Source organism: Atheta coriaria, unplaced genomic scaffold (assembly GCF_025399875.1).
Source record: "Atheta coriaria isolate IRGN ID8LTWV9N9 unplaced genomic scaffold, Caltech_Dcor_3.1 hic_scaffold_8_pilon, whole genome shotgun sequence".
Lineage (NCBI taxonomy): Eukaryota > Metazoa > Arthropoda > Insecta > Coleoptera > Staphylinidae > Dalotia > Dalotia coriaria.
In genome coordinates, this window is record NW_027045450.1 from 7,418,703 (window position 1) to 7,436,858 (window position 18,156).

Below are 18,156 nucleotides of genomic sequence, written 5' to 3' on the forward strand. Positions count from 1 at the left end.
ACCTACGACTTAAAATACATAAATTTATAAAAAATACTTTAATATAGTACTAATATATAGTAACTCTACATATCAAATACCACAACAACTTGTATATTTTACAAAACGCAATATAAGGTTTCTTTAGGTACCTACCTGCGCACTTACACACGAAGGCAGCCATATTGGTTTCACTATCAAATTACACATTCTTTTTTTTCCGAGTTTTTCACTAAACATCCAACACACAAGTCAGTCGTACATCAAATCCAAACGAATAAAGTTTATTCCCTTAATTTTCTTGCTGTGTTATCTTAAAATGTACGATGATTATAGTGAAACAAGCGGATTAACTTCCGGTATCCCTCAACCTACATACACATTCGAATCAAGCGTAAATCGACAAAGAAAACGACAAGTTAGACAATTCCAATGTTGCGTGTGTACAATATTCCTGTAAGTAAAAACAAAAAATAATTTTTCAACAAAATTTTCTTTAAAAATTAAATTTCAGGTCCATTATTGCTGTAGCAATTGTAATGTCCATAGCTTTCAACATAAACCACTATCCATCGAATGATAACAGTACAACAAACGACACAGACGTGAATTTTATCATTTTGATCAATAAAATACCTCTACCAGCCTGGAATGAGTCAAAATCCCATGTAAAAATCAATGAAGATCAATACAAAGAAGCAATTAATGCTGGTAAGGAAGCTTTACGTAAACGGGACCTCATTGAAGAAGAAACACCGGAATTAGACAAAGATTCACCGAGCTACAAGCATCAGAAAATTGTCTACACAAGTTGCAAAGCCAGAGAATACGGAAGAATTGGATATGCTGAAGAAAACGCTGCAAAACACCTTAAAAAGTAAGTTTTACATCTCCTAGTACCTATCTATAAACAATTTTATATTTTGTTAATAATTTTAGCATTTCGAACTTTCATCCATCATCCCACAACACAATCTGTTACAATATTTCTATAACAGAAGAGATAGATTTCTGTAACACACCAAAAACAGTCTGCGACAATAAATATAGAAGTTTTGATGGTACCTGCAACAATCTAAAGAACCCATCATATGGTACCTCGTATAAATCATTTCGAAGACTATTAAAACCTGTTTATGCAGATGGTATAAGCTCACCTAGAGTATCCATCGATGGATCCAACCTACCTTCAGCCAGGAAAGTCAGTTTAACCGTCCACAGACCAATTTATAAGAATGATCCGGACTTTACAATAATGCTGGCTGTCTTCGGGCAATTCCTGGACCACGACATCACTGCAACCGCCTTAAGTCAGGTGAAAATGGTAAATCTATATCCTGCTGTACACCAGGTACCCAAACACCTCACCCGGAATGCTTCCCAGTGATATTGGACCATGAAGATCCTAATTATAAATCGCTAAATGTAAGTTGTATGGAGTTTGTGAGATCTTTACCTGCACCTACCTGCTGTTTCGGGATGAGGGAACAACTCAACCAGGCGACTTCTTATATAGACGCTTCTGTTATCTATGGAGATGCAGAAGTGTCCCAAACACTTAGAAGTTTCTCAGGAGGTAAATTAAAGATGTTTACAACACCAGATGGTAGAGAACTCCTACCACCTTCTGAGGATCTAGAAGATGGTTGTAATAGAATGCAGGAAGCTGCAAAAGGAAGATATTGCTTTGCTACTGGTGATGGTAGAGCCAATGAGAATCTACATCTTACTAGTATGCATCTATTGTGGGCTAGACAACATAATCTAATAGTTGGGGAGCTTGTAAAAGTGAACCCACATTGGGATGATGAAAGGTTGTTCCTAGAAGGGAGGAAAATCATTGGAGCTCAGTTAGCTCACATAACATACCATGAATTTCTTCCTATATTACTAGGGAGGTCATTAATGGACCATTTTGAGTTGTTTCCTGGTGATTCAACTAAAAATCAAAATGGACGATTTTATAGAGGTTATGATGATAATGTAGATGCTTCAGCTTCAAATGTCTTCGCCTCTGCAGCATTCAGATTCGCCCATACTCTAATCCCATCACTAATCAGGATGATAAACAGTAATTCTGATGAATTCATTCAACTGCGAAAGATGTTACTGGATCCATTTGAGTTGTATGATAATGGTACCATGGACCGTGCGTTAAATGGCGCTGTGAGAACACCCATCGAGGCGAATGATCCGTACTTCTCTAATGAGGTAGATGTAGATATTATTATTGGATTATGATCGGGAGTGACGTGTGATATTTAAGTAAACTTTTGGCGCACGCCATTTTTAGCTAAAGCAGCACATGTTCACCGCGGGCAGCAGGCCGAAGCTGTGCGGATTGGACCTGGTCTCGTTGAACATCCAGCGAGGTCGCGACCATGGTCTGCCGGGGTATACCAGCTGGCGTGAGTATTGTGGCTTAAGGCGCGCGCGCAGCTTCCAGCAGCTACGAAACGATATTGATGGTGACTCACTCGAGCGCATAGGAAGCGCCTATAAGTAAGTTGACTTAAAACATTTCAATCAGGGGATCAATCATGCGTGATTCGATGTGATGTGTGATTGATTAATTTGCTAATAGTAATAATAATAATAGAAAGAAACAAAGTCAACACGTGTTTAGTATAACTTTATTTGAGCACTGATACAATACATAACCAAATATGGTCAAAGAGATTTATTTTTTAGTTTTTATGATTTAAGCGAATATATTTTTGTTTTTTCGGGTTTGTGAATGTTGTGACTTACATTTTTGCACACCGTGCAACTATTTATAAAGAGATGACGTCGTGACCCATTTGAAAATTTGAAATTAGAGCAAACCGCTTTAAATAAAGGTCTAACTGCTAACGACGTGCATCGTAAACCGCACAGCGTACGCATTTTTTTATATTTTCGATTCGCCGACGATAATGCGACCAAAAAACGCGCCCACTTGTGTGTTGTATGGTTTTTTATTTCGTGTGTCGACATCCTACGATTACTTTTCTTATTTATCGCCCGGCGTCGGAATGAATAAGCTTTTATTTTTGTTTGTTGGCTTTGCAGACATGTGGACGACATTGATTTGTACACGGGAGCCATCAGTGAGAAGCCCATCAAAGGCGGCTTCTTGGGACCCACTCTGACGTGTTTGATTTTGGACCAGTTTGTGCGTTTAAAGCGCGGCGATCGCTTTTGGTATGAAAATCCAGGACAATTTAGTATTAAGCAGTTGAATGAGGTTAGGAAGAGTAGTCTAGCAAGGATTATTTGTGATAATTCTGATGGAGTGGGGGAAATTCAACCGGAAGTTATGAAAAACACTAAAAATGGTAATAAGAGAGTTAAATGTGAAAATATTGCAAAGGTTGATTTCAGTTTGTGGCAGGAATTGAAAAAAGTTCCTATGAGTAACGATCAGATTAAAGTTGTAACTATTAGGAGCTTGTAGTGATATAATATGGCAGATTTGTACCAAACATAACCTAATATATGTAATTTTATGATAAATCAGTAAAATATATGTTTTATTATGAAAATCTAGGATAATTCACTGTAAAACTATTAATAAAGGTGAAAACAATAGTTTAACAAGAAATATTTGCAATAATTCCGTTGAAATTATCGAAATTGAACCGGAAATTATGAAAAACAATAAAAATAGTAACAAAAGAGTATAATATGAAAATATTCCTACAATTAATTTTAATTTGTGACAAGAATTGGGTAAGATTCTTATGACAAATGATTTGTAGCTTGTAAGATTATAAAATGGTGGATTTATAACAAACATAACCTAAAAGATGTAATTTAACAATAAATTAGTGAAATTTATCTTTTTATATTAATTTTGTATAAAAATCAAAGATAGATTATAGCAAAACAGTTAATTGAGGTTAAAAAGAGTAGTTTAGCAAGAATTATCTGTGATAATTCTGAGAAATTCAACCGAAACTTATGGAAAAACACTAAAAACGACAACAAAAAAGTAAAATCATTAAAATATTCCAAAGATTAATTTCAATTTGTGGCAGGAATTGGATAAGATTCCTATGAGTAATGATTCGCTGCTTTTAAGGTTATTAAATGGTGAATGTATACCAAACATAACCTAATAAATGTACTTTACTGGTTTTAAAATGTGTTGTAGTGAAATAATCGAAAGCTTCTAGACGCTGTGAACGCAATTCGCACTCTCATACTTTTGATCTCAGTAGAAAACCCTCAGTCAAGGTGCATGAATGAGAGTTGTCCGCGTTAAAAATAGCGGCGCGTTGCCTCATAAAAAAATACCACTTCAAAATATAAACTGGACACCAACAAACAGAAACAAAACAGTCTACATCATACGCAAGTCGCTCTGCGCTCAATTCACCAAATACGTAAAAGTATCAAGGCCCGCACAGAAAAAAAAAGAGTCATGTACTCATGTACAGATCTTATAACTCAACTCATGCATCGCGCGCATTTATTTACAATAATTTACAGCAATGACCGTCATCATTGAAAAGACAATCGGCGGACGAAATAACACTGCATTCTTTTTTATGATTATTACGCACTAACCCGCGCGTAGTGAGTATATAATTCTGCGTTGGCGTCGTGTTCGGGAGCGCACACGCGATGCGATGAACGCGCATGACGTCAACTCCATACTGGCGGCTGCGGCCACGCTATTTTAGGAGCGATTCACACACCGGCGAGGTTCTGGCATTGAAGATAACTGAATTTATACGCGACCCGGATGGACCGCCACCAAACAATGACTCACAATGTCATCTTGGTTGCCTACTGCATACCACATAACCTATACATTTGAAAATAAATCGTTTATTAACATACACAATTACAAATTGTCATCATGTGCGGTTGTTTCCAGCAACAATATGTATTGGTTTTTCCAGTTGTGTTAACCTCGAATCATGAATGTATGTACATGAAAATACGCTATCTAAGTCGCCCGCTTCTATCACATCACAAAGTATCTTATTAAAGTATATATACATTAAAACAATAAGTAAATAAATATATATATATGAATTCAGTTTGTCAACAAGTTATTGATTTTTGCGTCTCCGCCAATTCCCTAAGCGCGTTTGTCTGAATTAATCGCAGTCTTTAATCATAGTGTTATCGACGCCGTTCGAATTAATTAAGTTATGAAGCACCAACGACTCCTCTCGCCACGCTGCACTCAAGTTTGTACTAGAACGTACATACACGTGTAAATTATTTTTATGCGGCGTCGAACTCGGAGGAGAGTTGCGCGATCAATTTGCACACCACACCACCACACGCCCGGATTCAATTCGGCAGCGTGTCGTAGAGGATATCCTTCGCCGATTGCGACAGATGGTCGGGGAACTTGATCTCGAAGTTGATGATGAGATCGCCCTTGCGTGATGGTTCCTTCGGCAGTGGTAAACCGTAACCTTGGATGCGTCGAACTGTATTCGGCTTGATCACCTCGTTGGTAAAGTGCAACGGGATGGACTTCGATGTCATCGTTGGTACTTCCACCGTGCAGCCGCACAACGCCTGAAAATAAGCAAAAAAATAAGTTTCTGTTTATTTAGTTGTCCTCTATGGCTATTCTTAGACCACACCCACCTGTTTTAAAGACACTTTGGCCGTGTATCTAATATCGCTGCCTTCGCGCTTAAACAGCGCGTGCGGTTTGTCCCGGATGATGAATACAATGTCCGCGGGTATCTTATTTCGGCCCTGATCACCTTCCCGCTGGAATGTGACTTTGGTGCCCGCTTTCCAGCCGGGTTTCACGTTGATCGTCAGCACTTTATCTTCCTTTTTGAGTGTGCCATCTGCCTGCAGAACTTTCCGACTGATTTTCATCTTTTTCGTGCATCCTTTGGTCACATCCTCCAGGGAAACATACAAATCATGCTCGATTGGTGAGTCCTGCATCTTGTCCTTGCTTCTGTTGGGGCTGTTGTGGATGTTGAAGGAGTGTGAACGGAATGCGCCGCCTCCCGGTCGTGGCATGCTTCCCATCCCGCCTAGATTCAACCAGAATGGATCCGTGTCCATTTCTTCATCGTCTCCGAACCCGCCGAACATGCGGTTGAAGCTGTTGAAGGGACTGGAGTCGCCGAAGAATTGAGCGAAGGTCGCGCGTGGATCACCGTGGAATGTGTAGGTGAAGTCATTGGTGCCCATACCGCTGCCGCGTGTTCCTCCGCTCTTGAGACCTTCTTCACCGTGGGCATCGTAGATGTCACGCTTCTTCTTATCAGATAACACTTCATAAGCTTCTGCTACTTCTTTGAAACGTTCTTCGGCGCTGGGATCTTTATTCTTATCAGGATGGTACTTCAATGCTAGCTTCCTGTAAGCTTTCTTGATTTCTTCATCGCTTGCGCCTTTGGCTATGCCTAGGATTTTATAGTAGTCCTTGCCCATTGTAACTGGTTACTGGATTGTTGAGAATTTGTTCTTATCACACTTCAACACGAGGTTTGTTAGTTACACTGGTAGCAAACACAACACTCTTGTGCTACTGCTGATGCAGCTGCACTTGCAAACTGTTACGCAAATCTAGTTCGTTGGAGGAGTATATGGTCCACGAAGTCAAATTCGAGTCGTACGTATGACGGACGTGTACGTGCCCGCTCGGATTCGAAACAAATGCGAAACGAGACGTGCCCGGTCAGCGCTATATATGCTCGTACAAGGTATGGAATATGCTAGAAGCTTCTAGATCATAAACGTCACAGCTGCGCGTCGCAAACAAAATCGCGATTATTAGAACAAATATATGGAATTTAAGATAATTTAATGTTTGTAGTTGATTAGTGCTGTTTACTTTAGTTATTATTATTAATTTGATGTTTATATTATGTAATATTTTTGTTTTAAAAACAACAATGTTGTTGCGCCACTGAAGGAAAACAAAATCAGTCTCTGGATTGTATTGTATGCAACCAATGCTGCAGGTTAAATCAAATGTTCTTTATATTCCAGAAATTTCTGGAGAATAAGTCCAAACAATGGAATAAAATGAACAAAGGCATGTAAATCATTATACACAAAAGGTTGCAGGGTGGTTTAACTACAATAATAATTTATAGTACATTATTGACGTGTGTACAATTGTTTAAAACTTATAAAAAGACAATTAATTTTTCGTTTATACTTTTAATGTGAAGTATACAAAAACAGCAAAGAAAGAATTAAATTTTTGATTACAATATGGTCCAGATCAAAAAAAAGGTATCTATTTTAGGTTTTTACTTTTAATATACTTTGACTTAAAATTATTTACAAGCAAAAAATAAGAAGTAATAAGATTTTACCTGCCAATTACTTTCATCACGCACACTATTCGTTGCCATGGCTACAGCCAACAAACAAATGAAACTCTATTGCTACGCGACCGCGCGCTTTATAGGCAACCTCACAAACTGTTCTCTTGTAGGAATGTAAGCATACTTTAAACCTCCATATTTCACTTTTAAAAAAATTAACACTTGTTTACCGCACAAAACAATAAACCTCACAACTATTCCATGTAAGTAATGAGTAATACCGTTTACAACACTTTAAACGCTTCAATTTTCTTTGCATGAAAATCCAATCAAAAATACGTGCTTAAACGTGCGTCAATAAAATAACGACATACCTGCACCGGAACAATTGTTTTTATTGGAAGCAATACATTGAATACCGCGAAAAGAATCAATAAACGAGTGCGTGGGCACAAATTAAAACAAAACGAACAATAATATCGTAAATTTTCACCTCTGCCAAAGACAAACATAAAAATAGCAACGTACAAGAAACCAGCAACTGTTTTGTTAATTAAACATAACTCATTATTCATTAACATTATCAAGTGTGAATTTTCACGATTGTGTAACAAGCGGCAAGTACTTTTGCGTACAGGTCGATATCGTGTATTGTATTTGTCACATTTTACTGAAAATTCAAGAATATTCGAAACGGTCTCACTCGATGTTTGAGCGCGTTGTATGAGTACGTTAGGAAACGCGAGCACCATACGAGTTCACCGTTCGTTGATAACATGCCGCACGGTTGCACACGGTTAGTTGCGCCACAGACGTTCTGGGAGTAAGACATCAATAAAAACTTCGCGAAGTTCTCGCATCTAATAAAATATTGACAGTATTAAAGAAGCACAAGGAGTTGGTTATAACAGGTAGCTATTAAAATTGATTTTTAGTAGTTTTAAGGTTATTTAGGAATAAAAATAGCATTTTAAAAGTTTTAACAAAGTAACAACGCATTTTTTAAGAGTTTATTTGCGTTTTCTGGCGGTTTTAAGAAGTTTTATGAAAGAGTCTAATGTTTTTGGTGATTTTAAAGATAAATTAAGATGGCGCTTTAAAACGAGACTAAAGAGACTTAAAAACTTCAAATTTAATTCATTATTTTGGTTTTTGTTAAGTTATAGTATCAAAATCATTTAAATAATTACTTTTAAAGATTGTTTTCAGTAAAAAAGAAACAAATTCAATTTTCATATGTCGCTAGTGTCGTCCCCAAGCGCATTCTCAAACTAACCCCAAACCAATAATACTTCCAGCGCCATCTAACGTATAAAATCATAACAAAAACATTAATCTGCGTCAACCATTAAAAAACACACATAAAAAATTAATTACAACATAAATAATATAATATAACCGCTACTAAAAAACGCAATCTCATTCAAATGATTCGAAAGCACTAATTATGCCCGAAACTAAACCAAACCGACAACCGACAAGAACATCACTCACAAAATCACGCTGTAAACAAACAAGAATACCACACTAATAAATTTCAACCACAGCTGAGCACTGAGCATCATTCATACTTAAATACTTAAGCAATTAACATCTCTGTGTTGGTGTGTGTGTATAAAACGGAGGGAATTCCACTCGATTTCGCTCGCGGATAAGGTCAGTGAGTTTGGCGCACAGCGCGCCAAAGAAGACGCATGCATATTAATAAATTACCAACGCATTCATATAATAAATAAATAAATAGTGTCGTACTTAATTTATAAACGCAACAAGCGTAAGTAATAAGTAATACTTCATACGAGTATTATGCGATTAATAATGACACGCGCTTGCAAACACACATAAAACTCAAATAACTTGAGCAATAATATAAGTTTAAAGCGTATTAAAGTAATTAATGATTGTGGTATTGTGGTGTAGTGGTAGACAAGTCGACATTCCATAAGTCACGCCTTACTACTACCAATACTTCAATACTTACCTGTCTTTTGTTTTACTGGCTTCATAGATATCAGAATATTTGTGTGTTTGTGTTTTCGATAATTATTTATCGCGCGCCGGTGCTCAATACGCAAATTAGAATTTCGTACGGGCGTACGGCACTGTAGTAGAATTAAAACTTGTTTTCCAACAATCCCCGACGACGACGCGCCTGGATTTGCTGCCAGCGCACAGAAGCGATTGTCAGTAGTGCGATGTGTGCGCTAACAACAAATTTATTGTGTTCACTTTTGATTTTAGTGTAAAACCACCAGAAACATCATAAAAATGAAGATGTTTACAATTACAACAGGTAATATACTAGTTTTACATGTTATTTAATATTTAAAATATGATTTCTTATGTTTTTATAGTTTTACTGACAATTTCATGTCTGGTGAACACACAAAGTCGTCAAGAAGGTATTTACATGGTTAGTAATTCAGTTGATCAATTCGCAACGAAGTTATTGGACACAACAAGAAGGAATTTAGATGAAAGTTTTAATATTGCATTGTCACCGTATACAATTTGGACGTTGATGGCGATTGTCGCTGAAGGAGCCGATGGTAACACGTTGAAACAACTTCAGAATACGTTGACGCTTCCAGAAAGCATGGCGGACTTCCGGTATAATTATAAACAACTTGCGCTTAATTTGCTGGTAATTATTAAACATTTTACGTCTTTAAAGTTTTTATTGTGTGATGCTGGTTGTAGAATAATCAAAATGGCGTCCAACTAGACATAACCAACGCCATCTTTGTTACCAATCAATATCCACTCAACGACACCTTCAAACAAATCACCAGAGACTCTTATAATGTTGATATCAACTCTGTGGACTTTTCTGATAGTGATAGGACACTAAATATTATCAATAGATACATTGCTGATGCAACACAACAAAGAATAACTAGATTGGTTAATCCTGGTGAGTATAACCTTAAAATAAAACATAAAATAAGTTATTTATTAATGTATTTCTTATTTTTAAGATGATATTGAACAGGCTGAGGTATTCATGACAAGCGTATTGTTCTTCAAAGGAAAATGGCGTTTTCCTTTCAATAAAACCGCAACAAAAACTGAGAAATTCTACGCTGATGACGGCACAACACCAATTGGCACAGTAGAGATGATGTATCATTCTGCACCGTTCCCATATTCTGCTCTAACAGAACTAAAATCATTCGTGGCTGAATTACCCTATGGCGATGGAGATAAATACGGAATGTTTGTGATTGTCCCGTCGAAAAACGAGAAGCTAAACAACGTTTTAGATAAACTAAGCAAAATGGACTTTGGAGTTATTATTGATAGGTTGGCGCAGGCCGCCAAGGAATATGAAGATGAAGAGATTGATATCTATTTGCCTAAGTTTACGGTTATATCCGAATACACTTTGAATGTTGTGCTTAATCAAATGGGAATTACTGATGTTTTCAATGCCAACAAGGCGCAAATTAAAGGAATCACACCGCATTCTGATTTGTATCTGAGTAGAATGTTACAAAAGGCTACTATTGAGGTGGATGAAGAGGGAACTGTAGCTTCATCAGCAGCAGGTGTGTAAAATAACATAAAAATAACAAAAAACAGCAAAATTTGTCGCTGTTGGAAATTTCCACATCGCTGGTAACGCAATTTACACTTATCAATACCAATAGTGATTATTTTCATGAACTAAAGCATTGTTATGCCCATAAATGGCCCCTGATAGACATACTTCGTTAATCAGTGACGCTTCTTGCATATTTTACATTTTCGCTGGTTAAAAACATTTGTTATCGGCGAATTGTTATTATTATCATTCAATATGGTATATATTATACTGACGCCATGTTGTTTTCATGTTTCAGGTGGTTCCTTTGCGTACAAAACAATGAAGCCGAAGTTAATGGCAAACAAACCATTTGCGTTCTTCATCGTTGATAAGTTAACACGCAGCATCATCTTCGAGGGTAAAATTAGCAATCCAAAAGGTATTTGTGCCACGTGCACTGGCCTCTAAGTTTCAAGTTTCAATTTACACATGAGGCATGACTAAAATGTAAAAAATGAACAGCTAAGATTAAATAAATCGTGTGTATTGTTATAAAGTTACCTCTTAGCCATAGGTTTTATTGTATGACTACGATTTAAATAAAGTTTAATTATTTTATTGTATTCGGGGATTTTTATCAATTGCGTATAAATTTATGACTCAAAATGTTATTATCTCTTATGAAATTGGTTAAATATAAGTGTTACTCATTGTTTAAAGTTTGGGAAATGCACCTGAAAGCTGATTCACTATTTTTGTTGTATTTTCAATAAATCCGGGTAAGATGAGCAGTATTTTTATGTTTACACAATCAAAACCATAGAAATTACGATGAAATGGACTGTGCTGCTGCAACAATTACGCTTGTCACAAAGTTCAAGTGATTAATCACTGTTTAACAATGAATCAAAGCGGAAATCTGTTGAATTTAACTGTTAAAACTAATAAACAAGTCTAAAATGTTCTAGGAATGCATGAATGATACATGCAGCGCCATCTGGAGGAAATTTGAATAACCTCAATAAAATAGGTTAGAAACAACATGAAAACGTAACTTTGCAGTCCGATAATTATCGCCGATAGGTAAATATAAACTAACATTAACATTACAATTACTTATACGAAGATATCGCAAGCGTATTGATAAAACTAAGCGATTAAATTATGAATTTTTAGTGTTTTCCAACCTTGGCACATAGAGATAACCAATAATTCGAAAAAATAGTTTTCATGTTTAAAAACTGACTCATCATTCACTATACTTGTAAAACATTCTGGAATGTCGATATTTTAATGTTTATTGAAACATTCCTCCACGTTTCATTCATGAAAAACATCCGATATTAAAATTTAAATATATATTTGAAACAATTATATCCCTTTTCATATAAGAGCATTTCATATACATAATTACTTGCAAGAAGCAAACTGAGATAAAAAATAAACATTGCACATACATGAAATAAAATCAATATAGAAAAATACAATAAAAACCATCTTTATACATCTACAAGTATATAAAACACGTTTATACATATGATTTTCGTTCCAAACCTTCAAACAATAGGCTTAATTCATAAAAATATTAATAGAATTAATATTGCAAGCTGCTTTCTTGAGGATTCGAGTTTGTTGAGAGTTGCAATTGCTGCAGTGTCGTGTCAATGAGTGCAAACTGATGTAACAGACAAAATTCAAACAATTTTTACAAGAATTATATTAAACTAATGACTACACAACCGTAGTTTATGCTTTTCTTTAGAATATTGCAACAAGAACGTTTAATTGTTTAATTAATTGGCACCAATGACATATTCCTCTTGTTCTAACGTAAAATATTAATATAATTGAAGAGATTACTTAAATATACATAAATGTATGCATTACTCATAGTTTAGTTACGTTTTATGATTTTCTTTTAAATAGGTCTTTATAGTTTTCAATATAATTGTTAGTTTTTATTCTTTAATGGGACGGATCTGTATCTCCGGTGTGTTATACCATTCCAAATTTAATTCAAATGATAAAATACAAAACTAGCTGCAATTATTACATAGATTTTCCGTGAAGCTTTGTCTATTTATGCAAAAATAATTTCGTTTTGCTTCGTGTGAGGTTATTGTCGTTATAAAATCGGATTTGAACATAACCTAACATGGAATAATCACAGATGAATAAAAATATACTCTAATTGTCATTTTAAATATAAAAACAGCATAAATGCAGTGTAAAACTCTAAACGAAATGATTTTATTGCATTTGTTAGCTGATTTAGATTGTTATACTGCATTTATGCTTGGGATAAGATATAAAATCTTAACTATAACCAAACCAAGTAGAATAATTGCTTGTAAATACTTTGTAAATGCAATCTAAATGCAAGATAGCTGCTGGGGAGTGTAAACGCGACTACAATTAACAAATTAACATGAATATTGACATTTTTAAATGAGATTCTGAGCATTCACCACTGCAAAGAACTAATACCACTAGAGAGTATTCAATTTCAGTGTCGGGTGTAACAAATATGTATTAGGCTTTGAGCGATGGTTCTTTACCCATGTTGATGTGATGTTTTTATTCCTTTTTTTACCTTTGTTACAAGTCATCGTCGCCGATGCCTTCAAATGCGTGATTTTCCACGAATTCTTTGCCTGATTTGAAGGATACGCTTGAAAATTTTTCTTGGAGACGTTTTATCGAAAAAGATTCGGGGAATTTCGAATTGTTTTGACATTCATTGTCAACCTAAACAAATCAATCAATTTTTAGGTTAGAATCAAATTAATGGATGTAATGTTTAGGTTATCTAATAAAATATTTCAAAATTGACTTACTTTGTTTCCAGATGCATTCGAAGCATTGATTTCAGTCTCATCTCTTGGAATGACTTGACTGGAACCATCACGTCGCATATACGACCAACTATTTCTATACTGGCTAGGTGCTTTCTGCATGACGCCATTTTTAACCAGCAGTAATTCATCGACCATACTCTGTAGAAATATCGACATCAAAATCGCCTGATCACTGGATATCGATATCCATTTCAGATTGTCTTTAGACATCAAATATTCAAAAGACAATTCAAGATCGTAGTTCATTGAGCTGCTGTTGCTGTTTCCGGCAGTGTTATTGAGCTTATTCTACAAATTTAAAAAAAAAACAAGTTATGCAACTTTGCATACATCAGTTTCCTATTTTTACTTACATGCGTGACAGTTATTCGCCAACATCGCATTCGAGTAACTTTAAAACATCCTTCTTTGATGACGGAACCGCTGATAAGTCGCAAACTGAGTTCTTGACCACCGATTGCAACCAGAACTTTTGTTCCTGGCACTGGGTAGTCGCAAAAACATGGTTGGAATTGAATGTAGCCATAGTAACGCAGTGAACGTGCCAGTTCAATGTAGTCTTGTTTGGCGAGCCGCGCCTGGAAGTGCGCCAGCTGCGTTTTCATGTCTTTTGTGCATAATATCCATCCTCTTTCGATATCGCATACTGTTTGACTGTAGAGTAGGTTTAATGCTACCGGATTGTCCATTAGTTCTGTGTCGTAATCATTCAACCAATAACTGGAATTAATTTAATTGAAAATTAAATAAGTTTTAATATTTTTTCAGTATTTTCGTAAGTTTTTGTAGTATTTTTGCATAAGTTTTAGTGTTTATCAAAATTTTAATGCAAATTTTAACCTTTAAGTGCCACACAACAAAAAAATACCGTTTTAAGTAAAATAGCAACAATATTAAACACTTTTCAACACACTTTAGCTGATTTTACAACGTTTTTCATTCTATTACGACTTAAAATGTATTAAAAAGTTTTAAAATTCTTCAATGTTTTACCAAACGGCTATTTTTTACTTAAATTTCTGTATTTTTCTCCCGCTTACCTTTTCCTAATCACAATTTTGTTGCTTTGACTAATACACTTATGAGATATGTAGGGAGACTCGAAATCCTGCAGTTTCCTCAATATCACCAACTCGCCATTCTCCTCCTTCTTGACTAAGAACAGCGCAAAGTATGCCGTGTATTCGAGTGGCAGATTGATTGCGCTGCACGCTTTCGCCAGCACCTGCTGTGTTCTATCAGTTGTGAACACTTTCAGTGCAATCTGATGATTTGTCATTGTGTACACATCTAATTTCACCTCTTGCTTCGTCTCTTTCGTTGTTTCCTGTTGCGCGGAGAGCAAAAAACCCATCAGGAGTTCAGATGCAGCTAGATTTGAATCCTGACCAACTAAAATCACAAATATTTTAGTTATTATTCTTAGTAAATGATGTTTTAAGCAAATTTTGCATACTTATTTGAATGTATTTCTCTAAAAGTAATCTCCTCTCCTCCAACTGGCTGCCTGTGAGTGGTAGGTACTTCTTAGGAGGAAATATTGGCAGTCTCTCAATACCATATTCCCTCTTGAGCTGTTCATGAAGATTGTGAAGTTGTTTATATCGAACTGTGCAGTGGTGTGCTCCATTGACATGGATGTTATAGGCCTAGAATCATCAATTAACAAGTGAAACACTGCTTGATTCATGTTAATTATTAATGTGTCTTAGATTTACATACCACATATGTAGAACCATTGCCGTCGTTGAGTTCTTCCGTGTCAGGAATAGAGAAGTACATCTTGTTGGCACTCGACGTGGATGCGAAATTATGCGCAGATGGATGCAGGGCGCACTTATTTCACCATCTTGGCGTGTATTTGGCGCAATTAGTTCACGGCAATTAACAACAAATTATGAATTGACATTTGATGCTGCTCGCAAGAATTGGGGAGGAGAAGACTGAGAGAAGAGACAAGAGAATGAAAGTGATGCGCGCACACCCTCGAACTCGCACGAACGATGAATGTTGAGTGTGGTTGGGTTTCTGTTTGATGAGAGAAGGGAGAGAAGAAGTTCAAATACAGGTACGGGTGAAAAGACAACATTTTATTGTATTTTAATATAATAGCATACATAATAAACAAAAAATGTTATGTTTTTGACATTTTTATTTCAAATTGACATTAGTGTCATATGTCAATAAAGTTAGGTTAAGCTGTCATTTGGTATGCAACTTATTTTACACAAGTATTAAAACTCAAAAGACTTACAAATAACTATATTGTTTATAAATTTTAAACACGCATAACTTAAACAAATTGTAAATTGAAAAATAATTTATTTTTATAGGAATTTACAGTAAATTATTTGATACGTTTCTGGATGTTTCCCTAACCTAGTGGATTTTATCGAAAAAGCACTGCGCTTAAAAGTAACTAAATTTGATTAAAAAATAATATTCCGAAGGACAAGTGCTTCGAAGGTTGTCCTGTTGTGCTGCTGTCAGCCCTAATCAAAAAAACACCCCCACAAGCCCACTCTGGACGTGCTGAACTCTCGACGAAATTCACGAATTCAACAAGAATCGATCAATATTCATCGTTTCGACGCACAAGCATGCAACAAGCAATCGCCCGTTGTTTCCATGCTAACATTTAGCAAACAATTACTGAGAGCTTAAAGCTAGTCATCTAATTACACGCCTAGTTACTGCTAGGCGCATCTTCTTCTCGTCATTGGTGTGAATCTGCAAGAATTCGGCGCACAATGTCCAAAAACAAACTTAACTTAACACTCCCACCTGGTTCTATTGATCAAACCCCAACTGTGACACCAACAATAGCTGCATTTCCAGATTCTACAAGGTATTGTATAAATCTATTAATTTATCTTGGTTTCTTTGGTTTTATAATCGATTTTTGTTAATATTTAGCACAAATCATTTAGTGAGAGGCAATGACATTGACAACCTCACAGCGAGATTAGAAGAACTTGATGCTGACATGGATGACAAAGAGCGTCAGCGTCGCGAAGTATTTCTCTGCGAGAAGGAAAAGATCGGCGTGGAAGTCGGCGATGATGACTTTGAGAAACTGGGCGATTTAGGCTCTGGCAATGGCGGTGTAGTCACCAAAGTAAAGCACAAGGCAACCGGTTTAATAATGGCGCGGAAATTGATTCATCTTGAAGTGAAACCGGCGATTAAGAAGCAAATTATTAGAGAATTAAAGGTGTTGCACGAGTGCAACTTTGCGCATATCGTCGGATTCTATGCGGCGTTTTACAGCGATGGTGAGATTAGCATTTGCATGGAGTACATGGACGCTGGATCTTTGGATCTTATTTTGAAGAAAGCCAAACTCATTCCGGAGAATATTTTGGGGAAAATTACGTCGGCAGTATTAAAGGGTTTGAGTTATTTGCGTGATAAGCATTCGATTATGCATCGCGATGTGAAACCGAGTAATATTTTGCTTAATAGTTCGGGTGATATTAAAATTTGCGATTTTGGCGTGTCAGGGCAGTTGATTGACTCGATGGCGAATTCATTTGTTGGCACACGTAGTTATATGTCGGTAAGTTAGGAAATTTACATGTTTATTCAATTGTTTATTACGTTTTTAATGTGCTTATGCAGCCGGAGCGTTTACAAGGAACGCATTACTCAGTACAAAGTGATATTTGGTCATTGGGATTATCACTAGTTGAGTTGGCCATAGGAATGTATCCAATTCCACCACCGGATGCAAAAACGATAGAAGCCATCTTGCGTGGCCGACCGGAAGATGATTCGCCTAGTCACAAAAATGGACCTCGTCCAATGGCAATCTTCGAACTTCTTGATTACATTGTCAATGAACCACCACCGAAACTACCCGCGGGTGTTTTCACCGATGAGTTCAAAGACTTTGTCGACCGCTGTCTCAAGAAGAATCCTGATGAGCGCGCGGATCTTAAAACATTAATGGTTAGAGTGTTTTTGTTGTTTCTGCTTTTACTTTTATGCTGAATATGATATGTTTAGGATCATGCTTGGATCCAAAAGGCAGATAAAGAAGATGTGGATATCGCAGGCTGGGTCTGCAGGACGATGGATCTTCAACCGCCGGCCAAATAGAAGTCGACCAGGGATAACGAAATGGCGCAGGAATATCGACATAAGCACAAATCAATATATCTTTACTTATTAAGCCTATTAATTCAAGTGAATCGTGAGTAGAGATGAGGGAAGCAGGTGTTCAAAGACATTTATTGCCTTGAAAACGATGAAATCGATGAAATGTGAACAAAATGTCAACTTATTTTTCATCTACATAGATTACCGTCGGCTAGGATATTATGGAGTTACATAATTATTAATAAATTATTATATTCTCTTTATTCTAATGTATATATTGCGTGTTTTATTTGAATTTGCTGCTTAAAATAGTTTCATTTGCTTGCAACTAAAATTATGTTTTACAATGTACCTATATTGCTGTAGTGTAACTTTGGTTGCATATATAACAATCACAAATTTTAAAATTGTATTGATATGCAGCATTTTATTATAGGCTAGT

The 18,156-nt window shown here is 36.1% G+C and overlaps 5 protein-coding genes across 5 annotated transcripts; 3 read left to right on the forward strand and 2 right to left on the reverse strand.

The window, feature by feature from the left end:
• The first annotated feature begins 148 nt into the window (after positions 1–148).
• Positions 149–3,798, forward strand: cd (peroxidasin homolog cardinal). The gene is given in 6 exon segments (XM_065310119.1): positions 149–435; positions 494–856; positions 919–1,295; positions 1,298–2,190; positions 2,273–2,481; positions 3,031–3,798. Coding segments are annotated over 6 exon segments (2,364 nt in total). The 5' UTR covers positions 149–298; the 3' UTR covers positions 3,416–3,798.
• Positions 3,799–4,778: 980 nt separating this feature from the next.
• Positions 4,779–6,623, reverse strand: LOC135797654 (dnaJ protein homolog 1). The gene is made up of 2 exons (XM_065310128.1): positions 5,575–6,623; positions 4,779–5,502 (listed from the first exon to the last, which is right to left on the reverse strand). Exons 1-2 carry the CDS (start codon positions 6,382–6,384, stop codon positions 5,269–5,271), a joined length of 1,044 nt encoding a protein of 347 aa, XP_065166200.1. The 5' UTR covers positions 6,385–6,623; the 3' UTR covers positions 4,779–5,268.
• Positions 6,624–9,133: 2,510 nt separating this feature from the next.
• LOC135797650 (serine protease inhibitor 77Ba-like) lies at positions 9,134–11,378 on the forward strand. The gene is made up of 5 exons (XM_065310124.1): positions 9,134–9,522; positions 9,584–9,873; positions 9,930–10,143; positions 10,208–10,777; positions 11,072–11,378. Exons 1-5 carry the CDS (start codon positions 9,498–9,500, stop codon positions 11,221–11,223), a joined length of 1,251 nt encoding a protein of 416 aa, XP_065166196.1. The 5' UTR covers positions 9,134–9,497; the 3' UTR covers positions 11,224–11,378.
• A 720-nt stretch (positions 11,379–12,098) lies between these two features.
• Positions 12,099–15,634, reverse strand: Snx17 (sorting nexin 17). Its single transcript, XM_065310123.1, has 6 exons — positions 15,336–15,634; positions 15,070–15,262; positions 14,654–15,005; positions 13,967–14,333; positions 13,593–13,901; positions 12,099–13,503 (listed from the first exon to the last, which is right to left on the reverse strand). The coding sequence occupies exons 1-6, from the start codon at positions 15,393–15,395 to the stop codon at positions 13,354–13,356; spliced, it is 1,431 nt and encodes a 476-aa protein (XP_065166195.1). The 5' UTR covers positions 15,396–15,634; the 3' UTR covers positions 12,099–13,353.
• A 396-nt stretch (positions 15,635–16,030) lies between these two features.
• On the forward strand, positions 16,031–17,987 carry Dsor1 (mitogen-activated protein kinase kinase 1). Its single transcript, XM_065310127.1, has 4 exons — positions 16,031–16,461; positions 16,530–17,172; positions 17,235–17,564; positions 17,622–17,987. The coding sequence occupies exons 1-4, from the start codon at positions 16,364–16,366 to the stop codon at positions 17,712–17,714; spliced, it is 1,164 nt and encodes a 387-aa protein (XP_065166199.1). The 5' UTR covers positions 16,031–16,363; the 3' UTR covers positions 17,715–17,987.
• The last annotated feature ends 169 nt before the right edge of the window (positions 17,988–18,156 follow it).